The 15137-nt window shown below is 45.8% G+C and overlaps 2 protein-coding genes across 3 annotated transcripts in view; both read right to left on the reverse strand.

Moving 5' to 3' along the window:
* The window catches only part of LOC110302465 (coxsackievirus and adenovirus receptor homolog), a 28452-nt gene extending 27315 nt beyond the window's left edge, over positions 1 to 1137 (reverse strand). The window contains exon 1 of the mRNA XM_021173256.1: positions 1003 to 1137. Within this exon, the coding sequence (XP_021028915.1) occupies positions 1003 to 1045 (43 nt within the window). The 5' untranslated portion in view covers positions 1046 to 1137. The remainder of the gene's footprint in view (positions 1 to 1002) is intronic.
* A 2916-nt stretch (positions 1138 to 4053) lies between these two features.
* Pik3cb (phosphatidylinositol-4,5-bisphosphate 3-kinase catalytic subunit beta) overlaps positions 4054 to 15137 on the reverse strand; it is a 104077-nt gene continuing 92993 nt past the window's right edge. For both annotated transcript variants that reach the window (XM_021171807.1, XM_029481349.1), the window contains exons 20-24: positions 12223 to 12390; positions 10475 to 10598; positions 8126 to 8271; positions 6530 to 6662; positions 4054 to 5492 (exon numbers count right to left, since the gene is read on the reverse strand). In XM_021171807.1, coding sequence (XP_021027466.1) covers positions 5355 to 5492; positions 6530 to 6662; positions 8126 to 8271; positions 10475 to 10598; positions 12223 to 12390 — 709 coding nt within the window. In that variant the 3' untranslated portion in view covers positions 4054 to 5354. The remainder of the gene's footprint in view (positions 5493 to 6529; positions 6663 to 8125; positions 8272 to 10474; positions 10599 to 12222; positions 12391 to 15137) is intronic.

Here is a 15137-nt window from a genome sequence, read left to right on the forward strand (position 1 = left end):
TCATTGAAGATGAGCCATAGAAACTGGTAACTGTCCCTTTCTCTGCACAGGAAACTTTACTTGGGAAATTTCAGCCAAGCTTACAATGTATCAAGGTGGGAGTACTCATTAGACTCAGATGAAAACGAGGCTTGGAAACAGAGCACTGGCTCCTGGATACTGTTCTCGAGTGTGTAAATAGGATTTTAATGGGATCAGAGCCATTCCCGCAGAAAGACCACCAGGACTCAGAACACAGAATCTACTAATAGGGGCTACTACCTATGTAGCCTAAGTTGTCCACACATTCACCATCCTTCTGCATCATCTTAAGTGCTGGGATTACCGGTATGCATCACATGTGTGATGGGTCCTTGCATTTTAAAAATGCTCCCACACCGCCCACTGCAGCCCCAGCTGCCAGAGAAGAAAAGCAACACAATGTATTCGATGTGTTCTTTAGCAATTACCAAGTCATTCTGTCTCGTTTAAGAAAAAAAAAAAAAATCAGCCAATACATTATGGACTTGAAGCAGAGGGCAGAGTTCCCTTCTGCAATGTGCTCTGGGTCTGTAAGAGATAGCACTACTTGGCTGTTTTGTTTTGCCATTTAGTTAACAATCCTGGCTGTGGTTGGATGTATCCATTCCGTGCCTTTCTCTTAAGGCAGCCTGGACCATCCAAGGCTCAGAGCGGTTGGGAGTCCAGTGAGTTAGGATTTGTCAGTCAGCCTGTACCTGACCAAGCATTTGAAATCTCTGGACAGACACTAAGCACAAGCTAACATGGGACAAGGCAGGAACAAGTGAGTCACATCCTGCACCCTGGGCGGCAGTGCTCTGGAAAAAAGCAAGAGGCTCACTTACATGCCCTGAGCTCCAGTCCCAGCTCTTTGACCCTGCACCCCAGGCAGCTCCCTTGCAGAGGCTCCCTCCACTCCTAGCTCCCGCTCTGGTCCTGTATCCTCCCCAGTGGCCCCGCAGGAGCAGAAGTAGTGCTGGGGACCTAATGGCCCTTACTTACCCGTGACTCCACACAAGAACAGGAAGCCCAGCAGAAACACCATGGTGGCTGTCCAGTGGGGCTGCAGCGCCAGGAGCTCAGCTGTAGCTCTGGGTCCCGAGCTTCCCTAAGAATCGATTGGCACCAGGATTCCCCATCCAACAGGGCAGGTGCTTCTGGCCCCTGTGCCAGCCCCACCCCCATGTAAGGTTACCAGGGCACCCTGGCACTGCTCTGGACTAAGGCAAACGCCCAGTGCTACTTGAGCTGAGTTTCCTGAATTCACCTGTTCAGTTGTTGGGAGTTTGTGCTCCTTGCCCTCTCCTGGGCCCTGCCTTCCCTCCAGAAACTCGTGGCAAGGCACAGATAACTTGCACCACTGTATCAACTGTAGGCATTGCCAGTCATCTTCAGTCCCACCTTCTACAGTTTTCTGCAGAGCCTGGTCTGGAGTTCTAGGGGGCAGGAGAATTAGGCGGTTGCATTAGCAATCTTCTTACAGAGGCAGGTGAGGTATATTGCATGAGATGACTTTTCTCAAGTAAGGTCCCAAACCTGCAGCTGGGGCTTGGGAATTTCTGTTGTGTTAAAGATGACTCCACCAGTGAAGTCTGTCAACTGAACTAGTGAGATTGAAAAGTGTGAGCTAAGCTGGGCGTGGTGGCGCACGCCTTTAATCCCAGCACTGGGGAGGCAGAGACTGGCAGATTTCTTAGTTCGAGGCCAGCCTGGTCTACAAAGCGAGTGCCAGGACAGCCAGGGCTATACAGAGAAACCCTGTCTCGAAAAACCAAAAACCAAACAAACAAACGAAAAGTGTGAGCTATGCAGGGCTGGCTGAAGGCATAAGGTGGGCTGTAGGATGGGAGGTGTGAGTACTGACAGGAAGATCTTCCAGGTTAGGGCGGACCGTCGGGGTCAATTGCGTCATCCTGCTGTTCATTCTGGGTTGCTCCCCCTGGACAATGTCCATGTGGCTGCAGAAGCAGCTGTGGTACGGTGTGATAGACCTGGCCACCATCTGGGTGAGTTATTTAGAAATGGCTCTACAGAGTGGGGAGACACACACACACACACACACACACACACACACATTTCCTGCTTGGCACATTGCAAGGAATGAACATAATATACTGGGCCTGGCGGCGGTGGTGCACAGCTTTCATCCCAGCACTGGGAGGCAGAGGGAGGTGGGTTTCTGAGTTCAAGGCCAGGCAGGTCTACACAGTAAGTTCCAGGACAGCTAGGGCTACACAGAAAAACCCTGTCTCCAGAAAAATAAACAACTAAAAACCCTTTTTGTTGGGCCAGAAAGGACAAGGGACATTAATTGATTAGATTAACTCAGCTGCAATACTGGCTACACAATAAATTTACATGGAGAACATGTTTATTTAAAGACCAAGGGCAGAGCCATACTCAAATTTAACCTGGTAGAATTCTGTTAAGATGAGCCCACATACAGATGGGAGATATGATGGACTGGGGAACGACCTGCTATTGGTGCAGGCGCACAGTCGCACACAGCATTTTGGAATTTAAATCTTTACTTCATCACATTTTATGAATTAGAAAAAGATCGAAGTCATTCACTGTCACACTGCTGAAGACCGTGTGGTGTTTTCTTACTCAAGCGGAAGGTAACACGGAAGGAAGACTTGGGGAAGTGGGGATCAGCCAGACAGTCTTGAGGTAGGTGCTCGAAGATATTGTAAATAAGATATTGCTTCAGAGAAACCTGGAGATTAGAGAACTGGTATCCTCCCAAATTGGATGGCTTCTCCACTCTAAAATCTAAAATTGCTTCGGTCTATTCCAGCCTGCTTATTAAGTAGGTAATGAAATTATATTACATCAACTTCAGTTGGTGGTACCCCCACATACCTTGGAACTTGGGGAGGAAAGAGTTTATTTCGGCTTACAGGTCCATATTACAGGCCAGGAACCCGGAGGCAGGAACTGAAGAGGCCATGGAGGAATGTTTCTCGCTCAGTTTACTCTCTTTTACTACCTAGGACTACCATCCCACGGTGGAACCACCCCTAAGGTCTAGGCCCTTCCACACCAATCACTAATTAAGACGATGCCCTACAGGCCTGCCTTCAACCTAATCTTATAGAGGCATTCGCCAAGAATGCCAAGTAACTCACTGGCAGAGGTTGCAGCACAAGTGTGTGGCTTTATGCCCCCAAGGGGGTCAAGACAGATGTATAAAACACATGCTGAAGACCTGACACTTCTTTTAGGAGCACTCACTGAACCACAGGACAATGAGTGGAATCCTTAGGGTGCCTCTGAGCAGAAGTTCTAATTTTAGAGAGGCACAGAAACACAACACGCGGGCTCATATCTGACTAATGAGTCAGTTACGATGAGCTACAGGTAACACGTGCACGCAGGAACAAAGAGTGATCGCCGTCCACATGTGATCTGATGATCCCCCAGCTGTGCTGCCTGGAGATCTGTGTTAACTCTAGCCTGACATCCTCCAAATACTAACACCAAGGTCTCAAAGCCAACCTGGAGGGCATCTGGGCCTTTGGCTGGGGGCCAGAGAGGGAAAATGTGCTGCATAACAAGCTTGGCATTTAAGGAGATATAAAATATAGCTTGCTCAAAGTCATGGCAGCGGCTAATCAGTCTTTGTTCAAGCAGATGCTAGTACAGCCTAGAGTGTCAATTCATTCCGGAATGTAGTTAGCTTTCTGTCTTCTTAGACAGAGACAAGCAATTCAGCAAGTATGGACGGAGCACTGTCAGTGTCTAGCTACTGAGCCACACTTTCCCGTGTGCATGCGCACATGCACACATGTAGTGCAGCAGAGTCAGGGGAGATGAGGTTGTAACAGCAAACTGTCGGAAACATCTCCTCCTCTAAGGCTTGCATCCTCCTGGTCCAAGAGGCCTCCCAGGTTGTCCATGTGGAGCGAGAAAGCAAGGGGAAGCTGGGCAGAGGCCCCGAGCCCAAGCCCACTCCTGAGGCTGGTTTGTCCACTGACGTGGCCATTTGGGAGAGTCCCAGTGGGAGCTGGTTGCAAAGTCTGTGCTTCCCAAAAAGAAGACACCCACATGTCCCCAAACAGATGAAACCACCCATTTATTTGACTGAGAACATTAAGAAGGACAACAAAATTAAACACTCTTTAATAAAATTCCTATAGAAAACTGAAGTCACAGGGCAAGCACTCAGTTGTTTCCCATGCCACCGAGGATTGAGGGCTCCCATGTCTTTGGAGAAGAAAGCAGTAGTTTTGCTGGATCCTGACATCCATTTACACAGCAAACCAGTAGTTCCTATTGCACATGCTAACACCACTCATCACCTAGCACCCTGGCTATATGGTACCTCAACAAATAAATTAAAGATTCCCATGTGGCATGAATCCATGTCAATTTGAACTAATACCATTGAAAAATCACATTGTTATACATTTTAATAAATACATTAAGAACAGCTGGCATATTACTAAAATACTGAAATTTAGGTTTCGAGTTTATTCCATAAATAGATTCCTTTTCATTTGCTCGCCTCCTTGGATGCATCTGCTCAAGTATTGTGTTCTATGAAACGAACTCTCAGAGCTACACAGAGAACCCGCATTCATGGCGCCTCAGTGCTGAAGCGGCTGGAAGAACTGGATCTACAGTGAACCGAAGAGTAACTTAGGGAAAATCTCTGCTTCTGTAAAACCTGAAAACACAGGCTGAAGAATACCAAAGAAACATCTTCTTATATAGAACTCCCACTAGAAATTTTATAAATATATATGCAGCATATATATACATATATATTATATATATATATATTATATTTGCCCCACCAATAGATTCTCAGCGAGTCTGGCTGAAATGATGCCATCATGATAAATATTAACAAAATTAGTGAGTTTTCACAGGTTTAAAATATTTTCTTTGAAAAATAATAAGTTCAACATAATCAGTGTAATTTGTAGCTCACACAATTTAAAAAGGAGAGGGAGATCCCTTTCTTAGAACTGTTCCCAGCCCCCAAATGTGGTAAGTTGTTGGCTGAGTCGCAGCACTGAAAAGAAGTATGTACACCTCTCTGGTAAAGACCAAATACTGAAGAAAAGAAAGAAAAGATCCCAGCAGTCCCTAGGAGCATTCCTCGCGTGCAAGGTCAGCAGGAAGGGGCCTCCATGCTGCTGTTCACGATGAGTCCTGGAAGCACTCGGGAACAGAGGGTGGGCATGGGGTGGTTCAGACAAGGCTCTGCGGGACACCGTGTTTTGAACTTCACTCTGAGCTTCAGGATTTCATTCCCTTTGCATTTCTGGCAGGGTCGTGTTCAATAGTGCAAGTGCAAAATGGAAAGGAAACGAACAGGCAAGTGCGGCAGAGCAGGGTGGATGCTAGGACCTGTAGTCTTTCCGCACTGTGTGAGCCATCCAGTTCACTTTAGTAGTCCAGCTTTCCCTGAGGGCCTCGTCAAACTTCTGCTTGAACTGCTTCAGTGCTTCTTCCTCGCTCTTCCCTAAGGCAAGCGAGTCCTAAAACCCAAAGTGAGAGAGAGAAGTGTGTGACATTACCCGCCCTGGATGGAGGTCATCTACAAGATGCTGGTGTGGCCAGCCTCTCCATCGTTCAGACGGTTAGTTCCATGTCTCCACGTGGATGTCACCTGCAGAGCAGGATGAACACCAAGGAAGGACAACAATTTGGCCTTAGCAAAGGAATTTTGAGGATGAAATTAATTTGTAATTACTGCAAGACACTCAGCTGCTTTTCTGCTCTGATGACTGAAGGTCAAAGGCAAACCAGTGGAAACCAAAGTGCGGGCAGCTACTACCCCAGTGTGTGGACCAGCACGGTAGCATGACCTTCCACTGTGGAGAAACCATCTACATTACAAACTCCTTCACGGGAACGTCACAGGTTTTTTTTTTTTTTCTCTTTTTGGCAAACACCGGAGGAAATGATCTTGTTCCACTCCCTTTGGATGCTCGATTTTTAACAAGATGACTGGAGGTTGGTATCTCTTAAGTCATCTTTATAAAAAAAAAAATTTATAACATGTGCATGCCCATGCCTGTGAGCATGAGTCAGTGTGTGTGTGGTGTGTGCGTGTGTGTGTGCATGTGGTGTGTGTCTGTGCATGTGGTGTGTGTGTCTGTGTGTGGTGTGTGTGTGTGTGCGTGTGCGTGCATTTTAGAGCAGATCTAAATCGGATCTAAAGCAGATCTAGAACAGGGAGTTGGTTCTCTTTCCAGGGACTGAACTCAGAGCTTCAGTCTTGGCAGCAGGCCACCTTCCCTGAGCCATCTTACCAGTTCCCTTTGGAAAAAAAAATATTTTTTTAAAAGGTTTTTTGAGACAGGGTGTCTTTGTGTAGCCCTGCATGTCCTGGAAATCCTTTTGTAGACCAGGCTGGCCTCCAACTCAGAGATCCACCTGCTGACTATCTAGAGAGTGCTGGCATTAAAGGCAGGTACCGCCACTGCCTGGCTCCTTTGGACATTTTGAATGGCGAGCTAACTGAGCCCTGTGTCCACAGAGTCTCACACACACAGAGAGAACAGTGTTTTACCTTAAGATACTGTATATCTTTGACCGATGTGAGCTCAGGCAGCCCTGCAGTCAACATCAGGGCAAACAGAGTGATGAAGAGATTCCCATGCCGCCGTAAAATCAGGTACGCATCTTCACAGCACTGGCGGAACCTTGGGTTGAAGAAGCGCCCCGGAGCATGGTATTGGAGGGAGGCAGGACATTTGCAAAGGAAAACAAGACACCTTTAGAGCGAGGGCACCTCCATGTGTGCTTCAGCTAATGTGTGCCTCTCCGAAAAGAGTCCTCAGACTATAATTTACATAATTCAAGCTTCCTACAACCATAGGTCTCTCTTCAAACCAGAAGTAATTAAGGTTCTACAGTAATAGGCAAGGCAACAACAATCCACACGCCACATTCGCCTGACCACTTAGTACCTTCTGTCCACACTGCTGACCACAAAACAGTGACAGTTACAGTCTCTAGGCCTTTCTGAACGTCCATCTGGGCTCTGGCTTACTAATCTCGTCAGTCCCTAAAGTCGAAGCTGATGATGTGCAGTCCTGTTTGTTTCTCTCTTTTTCCCCTTTAAGACGACAGTGGTCAAGAGCCATCCAACCCAATTCCCACAGAAATATTACGATCAGTCTTTATTAAGCACAGAGTCTGGTATCCACGTGACACACCTCTGCTCACCACTCAATTACTTCTGCCCACATTAAAACTTTTGTTCACATATATTTATTCATTCATTCATGCCTTTATTTATCTAGTGTGTGTGCGCGTGTGTGTAGCAGGGGCCAGAGGACAATGGTTCTCCTTGCACCATGGAGTTTTGAGGCTTAGACACTGAGCCCAAGCTTAGTGGTAAGCACCAATGGCTCCTGCTGAGCCGTTTCTTCAACGCCTTTTGTCCACATTAAGATAAAGGAACAGAGGCAATATAAGTACAAACATCCAAACAACAATGCTCTCATCAAACCCAGGCTTCCTCTCTGGTTCCCCACACAGAACAATATCAAAAAGCCTGCTCTCCCAGCATCTTCCTGTTAAATATATTAGTTTTGGGATAAAATTTTCTGAAACAGGTAGAAAGTATGCTAAAGCACCGTAACATCAAATTTCTAGCATTCTATCTCCTTCCTGGTTACTTCTGAACTGGTGAGGGATCTGACAGTAACTCCTCCCCACACCCAAGTCTTCTGTTATCCGACCACGAATCTCCCAGATCTAAATAGTCCTCAGCTGGTGTGATGCACAGCGTTAACTGCCCACTGACAGGATCTGGAGCAGATGGGAGCCGGGCCTCTGGGCGTGCCTGCAACTGTTAGCCTTGAGCGTGTTTGATCAGAGGGAGCACTGCTCCCTGGCTGGAGGGGGAGAAGTGAGCAGCAGCAGGCGGTGCTCCCGGCTTCTGGGCCATGACACAAGGTGACCGCCCGCTCCTCAAGCTCCTGCTCCTACGACTTTCCCACAAGCCCCTAAACTGTGAGTCGAGTAAGTCCTTTCTCCTGTATGTTGTTCTTATCAGGGTATTGTATCACAGCAGCAGGAAAGTACTAAGACATTGGGAAATGTGAGGCAGCTGGTCAGAAGTGGTAGACAGTTCTCCTGGACAGCGGGCAATACTCACCTGCCAAATTTTTCAGTGTTCCCCGTTTTTCCTTGTTGAATGACATGAATGAAGTCGTAAGTAAGAATAAAAGGTACTCGCTCCCTTTTAATGCCAAATTTAGATTTGAAATTTCCAAGAATATGCCCAAAATCTATGTGGAAGAGCTGTAAAATAAATGGGATTTTATTTTCCAAGTGAGCCTCAAATATTTCTATTTGGCATAACTTCTGTAGTGCAAAGTCCTAACTAAATACATCACCTGCTTGAGCCGTTCGCCTGATCCAAGGACTCCACTGTTTGCACTGTTGGGTGTGAGGCATCTTTGGTTTCCACCCACTAGAAGCTGTAGCACCACCCTCTCACCCTTATTTAGAACAGCTTTAACTATCTGTGAAAATGGCAAACATTTCAGTGGAGTATCTGGTTTAGACTGGCTTTGGTGGCTATCTTTTTTCTGAGAAACATGGCATAGGTCTGTAATGTCACTTCTCAGAGGCCATGTTGGGAGACTGAGAGGCTGAGGCCAGTGAGAACCCATTTAAAAAGCACACAAGAAAACCAGGAGAAATGAGGTTCAGAGCTTGAGACCTTGAATATTTGAAAATATCTATTTCTGGGCTAGATGTGGTAGCACATGTCTTTGAGCCCAGCACTTGGGAGGCAGAGGCAGGTGAGCTCTGTGAGTCTGAAGTCAGCTTGGTCTATACATGAGTTCCAGACAGCCAGGGCTACCTAATAAGACCCTATCTTTAGAAGAAAAAAAAAAATCTATTCCAGGACTGGAGAGATGGCTCAGGAACTTGCTACTAAGCCCTATGACAAGAGTTTGAGTCCCCACAAACATAGATACAAAAATAAATGTAGCTTTAAAAACGTGACTATTCCATCTTATACTTGCTTTGCTTGCTTTCTGTTGAAGGCTAGAGCCACCTTTCCTCTAAGCTATAAAGGCTAATAACTTTTATTGTCTTATAAAGTTTCCAACACAGCTATTAAAAACTTTTGAAAGGCACTTGCCATCCTGAACCTATGTGGTGGAAAGAGAACTGACTTTAGCTTCTATAGATGTGCACATGCACACATAGACACACAGACACACACACAGACACACAGACAAACACACACCATGCAAAATAAAAATAAATAAAATTTAAAAACATAAGAAAAAATGATTCCTAACTCTGGCATGCAGGCTGCTATGTGTGTGAAAATCCCTTCCTAGAACCAGTCACTTTTCACAAGCATTTTGCAGAGCGTAGGACCAAGAGTGTAGGACCATGCACTTGGTCACTTGTGCTTCACCTCATATCTAACATGGGGGTCTTTGCCAAATGTTTTGTCTGTGTATAATATAAAAAATGTTATAAATAACACTTAGTTGCTTATGAATAATTTAAACAGTTTTTATTTGAAATGAAATCACATCACCTGGCTCCCTAGCTACCTCAGAAAGATACTACCTATACTTGTCCCAACTCCTACGATGATCAAGTTTGATGGTTAAAACAAAACGAGACTCGGGGTTGGAGAGATGGATCAGTGATCGGTGGCTGAGAGTGCTGGCTGCAGCTTATGGCTTCTCTGTAAGAAGCTGTCCGTCTCAGGGAAGCTGACACCTCCTTCTACAGGCACAAGACCTGCACATGCACACAAACATACATACAGGCAGGATACCCATACACAAATTAAATTAAAAAAGAAAAGAAATCAGATTACTCAGGTTCCATCCGGATTTTATTATTTTTTTCATCATTGGTTATTTTTAAAAAGATCTTATTCATTTTTATTGTATTTGCATTGAGTGTTTTTGCCCACATGTATGTATGTGTACCACATGTATGCCTGGTGCCTGTAGGACCAGAAGATGGTGTCAAATCTCCTACTATAACTGGAGTTATAGACAGTTGTGAGCCACCATGTGGGCACTGGGAAAGGAACCTGGGTCCTCTGGAGGAGTAGTGAGTCGTCTTAGCTGCTCAAGCCCCCAACTGGTTATTTTCTTAATTTTTCACTTATTGGTTTGAGACAGGGTCTCGAACAAGCAACCCTTCTGCCTCAGACTTGTGAGTGCTGTGATTACAGGTACCTATCATCAAATCGGGTCCAGATACAAATGTGTGCAATCAAAAGATAGGCCGCTGTTAAATAATAGCAATTGTTAAACATTTAAATAAACACTTAGCACTAGATCCTAACAACACATAAAGTAAGCGGCAGCTAGAGTGGGGTTGTGTGCAGCAAGGCCATTGGCTTTCTTACTGGCAGGTGATGCTTATACGAGATTCTACAGGGTTGGCAGGAAGGTGAATGAAAAGACAAAGCACACGCCGCCATCACGAGACCCACAGCCTCTACAGTGCAGCTTACCTGGCCGGTTTTCTTCACCATGATGTTGTCACTGTGCCTGTCACCAATGCCGAGGACATAAGAGGCTACACAGTAGCCAGCACAGGACAAGGTAAACTCCTCAATCGCTCGGTCCAGGTCATCCCTGAAGGTAGACAGAGAAGCAACAGGAGTTAGAACTCCAGTTTGGGAGATGAGAACTAAGCCCCATCGATGCTGAGGGAGCGCTGCACCAAGAGTGAGCATATGGGCTTGGGAAAGCAGACGAGTCAGGCTGGCAGCCAAGGCCTTGCCTAGCAGAGCCTTAGCCACGTGTCCCGATGTCTCAGGAGTCCTGGTTCAGGAGGCCTTAGGTTTACACAGAAGGTATTGTAAGAGACCACCATGGGTTGGATCATCCTTGGGCCTGGCAACATTCTTACCAGCTTTTGTTTTGGTTTTTAGCTTTTGGAAGGCAAAGTCTTACTCTATAGCCCAGGCTAGCACAAAAATCACCATGGAGCTTGTCAGGTCTTGAACCCATTGCAATTCTCTCCTCTGTCAGCCTCCTAACTGCTAGGTTACAGGAGGAACCATTCCAAGCCAGGGTGGCCTCAGATTAGAATCCAGGCTTCGGAGCCTCAGTCAGAAGTGAGAACACAGACTCTTTGTAGAAGGCTGTAAGACTGAAACTGCTCCGTTCTCATGGAAGCCCTGAACAACATGATGTTAACTGATGACACTTGAGCTGATCTTAAGTCTTTGGCCAACAGTGCCTAGAAAGCACTTCCTTCACAGTGAGACCCTTACTTCCTAGAAGAGGGGTGCAGTCCATCACCTTAACCACAGATAACACGCTTTACTCTTACAGTATTACTGAAGCAGGGTCTCATGGACCATAGATAACACGCATTACTCTTACAGTATTCCTGAAGTGGGGTCTCATGGCTGTTTTCTGCCTCCACCTCCAGAATCCTGAGATGATAGGCACGTGTCCCTGTCCAGCTGTCTGTGGTCCCAGGCATCAAACCCAGGGCTTTGCAAATACGCCACTAACTGATGTATATCCCCAACTCAGTAACACAGTTTTAAATATTTTCCTTTTAGTTTGGAGAGATCATAGACTATAAACTTCGATCATAAGATTAACCTAACAGGGCTGGAAAGATGGCTTCGTGGCTCAGAGTACTTGCTGTTCTCCTGAAGGACCTGAGTTTGGTTCCCCACACCCACATTGTGGTTCACAGTCCACTGTAACTCCAGCCTCACAGCATCTAAACCCCTCTCTGGACTCCATGGGCACCTGTACTCATGTGCATACCCACACACAGACACACATGTACACTTAATTAAAATAACAGTAAGGCTAGGCATGACAGCACACACCTTTGATCTCAGCTCAGGGGCAGAGGCAGAAAATCTATCTCTGTCGTCTACAGCATGAGCTCAAGGACAGCCAGGACTACAGAGCTGCCCCATCTCCAAAAACTAAACAAAGCAAATAAATCTTTTAAAAGAATGAACCTATGAGAAACCTAAGTTCATAATTACATAAGCTGATGCGAATAAGCAAGAGAACTTCAGCCCACTATCTTAAAAACACGGCCCAGCATACTGAAGAGCTTCTATACTTTGCCATCAAGTTTTAAGACTTGAATAAAGGCCCATGAATAATAAAGGCTTCTGTGCTGAATGAAGCAATGCAGACACTCTCTCTGAGCAGGCAGGGCTTCTGTCTCGTCACCATAATCTGTCAGTGTTCCTATGAGAAATGCAGAGGGCGCACTCACCCAGAGTTGTACTCCTTGAGCCAGTTCAGGAGTGCATCTTTGTTGAAGGCTGCCGTGGCAGCCACGTTACTACTGTTCAGCTGAATGTCAGCGATTGTCTCAGAGGTGCTCACAACCTCAATGAGGCCAGAGCGATCTCCTGTTGCTAAGCAGCCATAGGGGAGCATCCTGGAAAGGAACACAGACATAAGGGGCCATGTTCTCTATGACAGGAAACATCCATTTTCCAAGTTTTATCCTTTGATTTAAAAGAGAAGAATTTTATTATTAACAGCTTGTCAGTCAGTAATGCCATACGGAAAATGGAACTTGGACCAGCAGATAGAATGGTTTACCAGAATGCTGCAGCTAAATGCATCATTTTCTGTATAATTATGCTTATGGAATATTCAATTTGCCTGAGCTGATAAAGAGGAGCATATCCTATAAGCAAGAACTCATCCCCTTTTTACTCTAAAGCTCCAGAACCAGAACCATTCTCTTTGTCGAGACAGGGTTTGTCTGTGTAGCTCTGGCTGTGCTGGAACTCACTCTGTAGACCAGGCCAGCCTCAAACTCCTGAGTGCTGGACTTAAGACATTTGGCACCAACACTCAACTTTCTCCAATTTTCTAGAAACTATATTATAAAAAGAGTGACTCGTGGAAAGGCAAGATGCTTCAGTGAGAAAGTGCTTGATGCCAAACCTAATAATGACTTGAATTCAATCCTTTGGACCAGCATGCTGGAAAGCAAGAACAGATTCCTGCAAGCTGACCTCAGATTCATGCATAAGCCTCAGGACAAGCACATACACAAATCATTTTTTTAAGAATTACTTGGGCTGGTCATGGTGGCACATGCTTGAACTGCCAGTGCTTGGGGGTGGGAATTTAAGGCCAGCTTGTGTTCCATGAAACATTTGCTTAAAACAAAAAGAGAGGAGAAAGAATATGCTGGTAATGGAGTGTACTACCTTGGGAGACTCAAAGAGACATTAAATTAACTACAGAAAATAGGAACAAAGCAGGGCATGGTGGGGCCTGGCTGTAAGATTCATCCCTTGTTACATAGCAGTCTGAGGCCAGCCTGGGCTACATGAGACTGTAGCCCAAACAACCAACCAACAGACATAATGTATGGGCTCGGGAAATGGGTGGGTGCAGCTATGTGGCACACTTTTTATCTGATGTCAGATATGATTCAGAAATAAGCAGTCTTGCTCTCACTAAGCTTATGAAGCACGAGGCACAATGTGAGTGTGGTCACTGAGGAAAGCCCTGGCAGGGGGAGGGCTCAGCACTGCTGCTCTTAACAGAGGATGGAAGAAGTTCAGTTCCTAGCACGTACATCAGACAGCTTACAACCTCTACCTCCAGCTCCAGGGGGGATCTGATGTCCTCTTTTTGTCTCTTGAGGGCAGTGCACTCACGTGCACAAACTACACAAATAGTCATAATTCAAAATTTAAAAGTCTTTTAAAAATTTAAAAAGATCTCTAAGATAAAGAGATGGCTCAGTGGGTAAAAATGTTTGCTGTGTAAGTGTAAGGACCTCAGTTCAGATCTCCCAAAATCGACATTAAAAAGCCAGCTGTGCTGAGGAGACAAGGAAGGGGGAATTGATGGGGATTGCTGGTCAACAACCAAACTCCAGGTCCAGTGAGATACTCTCTTTTAAAGGAATAAGGTAGAGAGAGATGGGCGGATACCTGGCTTCTTCCTCTGGCCTCTTGTGTGTGTCCTGCCTGCACCCCTCTTCCCAGAGAGCTGAAGGCTTGTCTGGTCTACACAGTAAGATCAAGGCCAACCTGAGCAACTTAGAAAAGGCCTACAATTCACTAAAGACCTTTTGAGGGGGGAGGACAGCAGGGCTCCGGGATAGGGCCAGAAAGAACACATGAGCAAGATTAGAAAAAGATGTGACATACTGGAAAGCTGGTGTGGGGTCCTGCAGTTCATGTGAGGGTTAGTGAGAGAGAAATTGGGGGGGTGGGGGGGGTGGGGGGAGATGAGTCCATTAGTGTGTATCACAATCCAATAAAAGGAGAGAGCTGGATTAGCTTCTAAAATTACTTCTAAAAAAGAATTCAATTATTACATACTCTTTTACATGCGAAAAACACCGTCAGCTGACATTCTGGCAGACCAAAATGCTAATCAATTATTTTAGACCCATATTACTTTCTTGTCTTCTTTTAAGAAGAAACTAAGGAATAGTAAGTTTTTTACTAGTGCCTTTCAGCCTATTGTGACACAAGCCATGCAAAGCAAACAGGGCTGGGTTACAGTGAGCTTTCTTGCATCCTGCATCCCCTCAGAGCCCAGTCACAGCCCAAACTGGGCAAAACTCCAACAACTTCCTCTTCAAAAGCAAGCAATGATGAAAGCAATCAGTGACTTAAAGATGGGCTTGCACAATGGGAAGGAAAAAACATCCTCATCTGAAAGATGGTTTGACAGAAGTCATGCTGGGGACAAGCTTAGACCCACCCCACCCCCACCCTACCCCCCACCCCCACGATCACCTCAGGGCCTATATCCACAGTCTTTATAAAGGACATGCCAGCACTTTCAACTTTACTCTCACACTCTCTGACCTAAGACAATGCTACAGTCATGGGAGATTCTAGAACGAGACACACCATGCTAGAGGGATGGAGGAAAGTACCACACAGATCCAAGTCTGCGGAGCACCTCTACCCACTATGAAGGATCAGACTGCAAACCCTCCTTTACCTAGCGTTTGAATTACTCTCACATGCCAGTACCAATATCATTAACATCTTACATTAAACTTTTGCATGGTCTCCGATAAGTGAAAAAATTCCATCAGTAGAGCCAGGATTACTGGGTGTGGGGGGCAAGTGGGGAAGTCTCGGTGAGCTGGAGACCAGTCTGGTCTCCAGGGCAGCCAGGACTGCATTGTAGAGAGTT

Source organism: Mus caroli, chromosome 9 (genome assembly GCF_900094665.2).
Source record: "Mus caroli chromosome 9, CAROLI_EIJ_v1.1, whole genome shotgun sequence".
Lineage (NCBI taxonomy): Eukaryota > Metazoa > Chordata > Mammalia > Rodentia > Muridae > Mus > Mus caroli.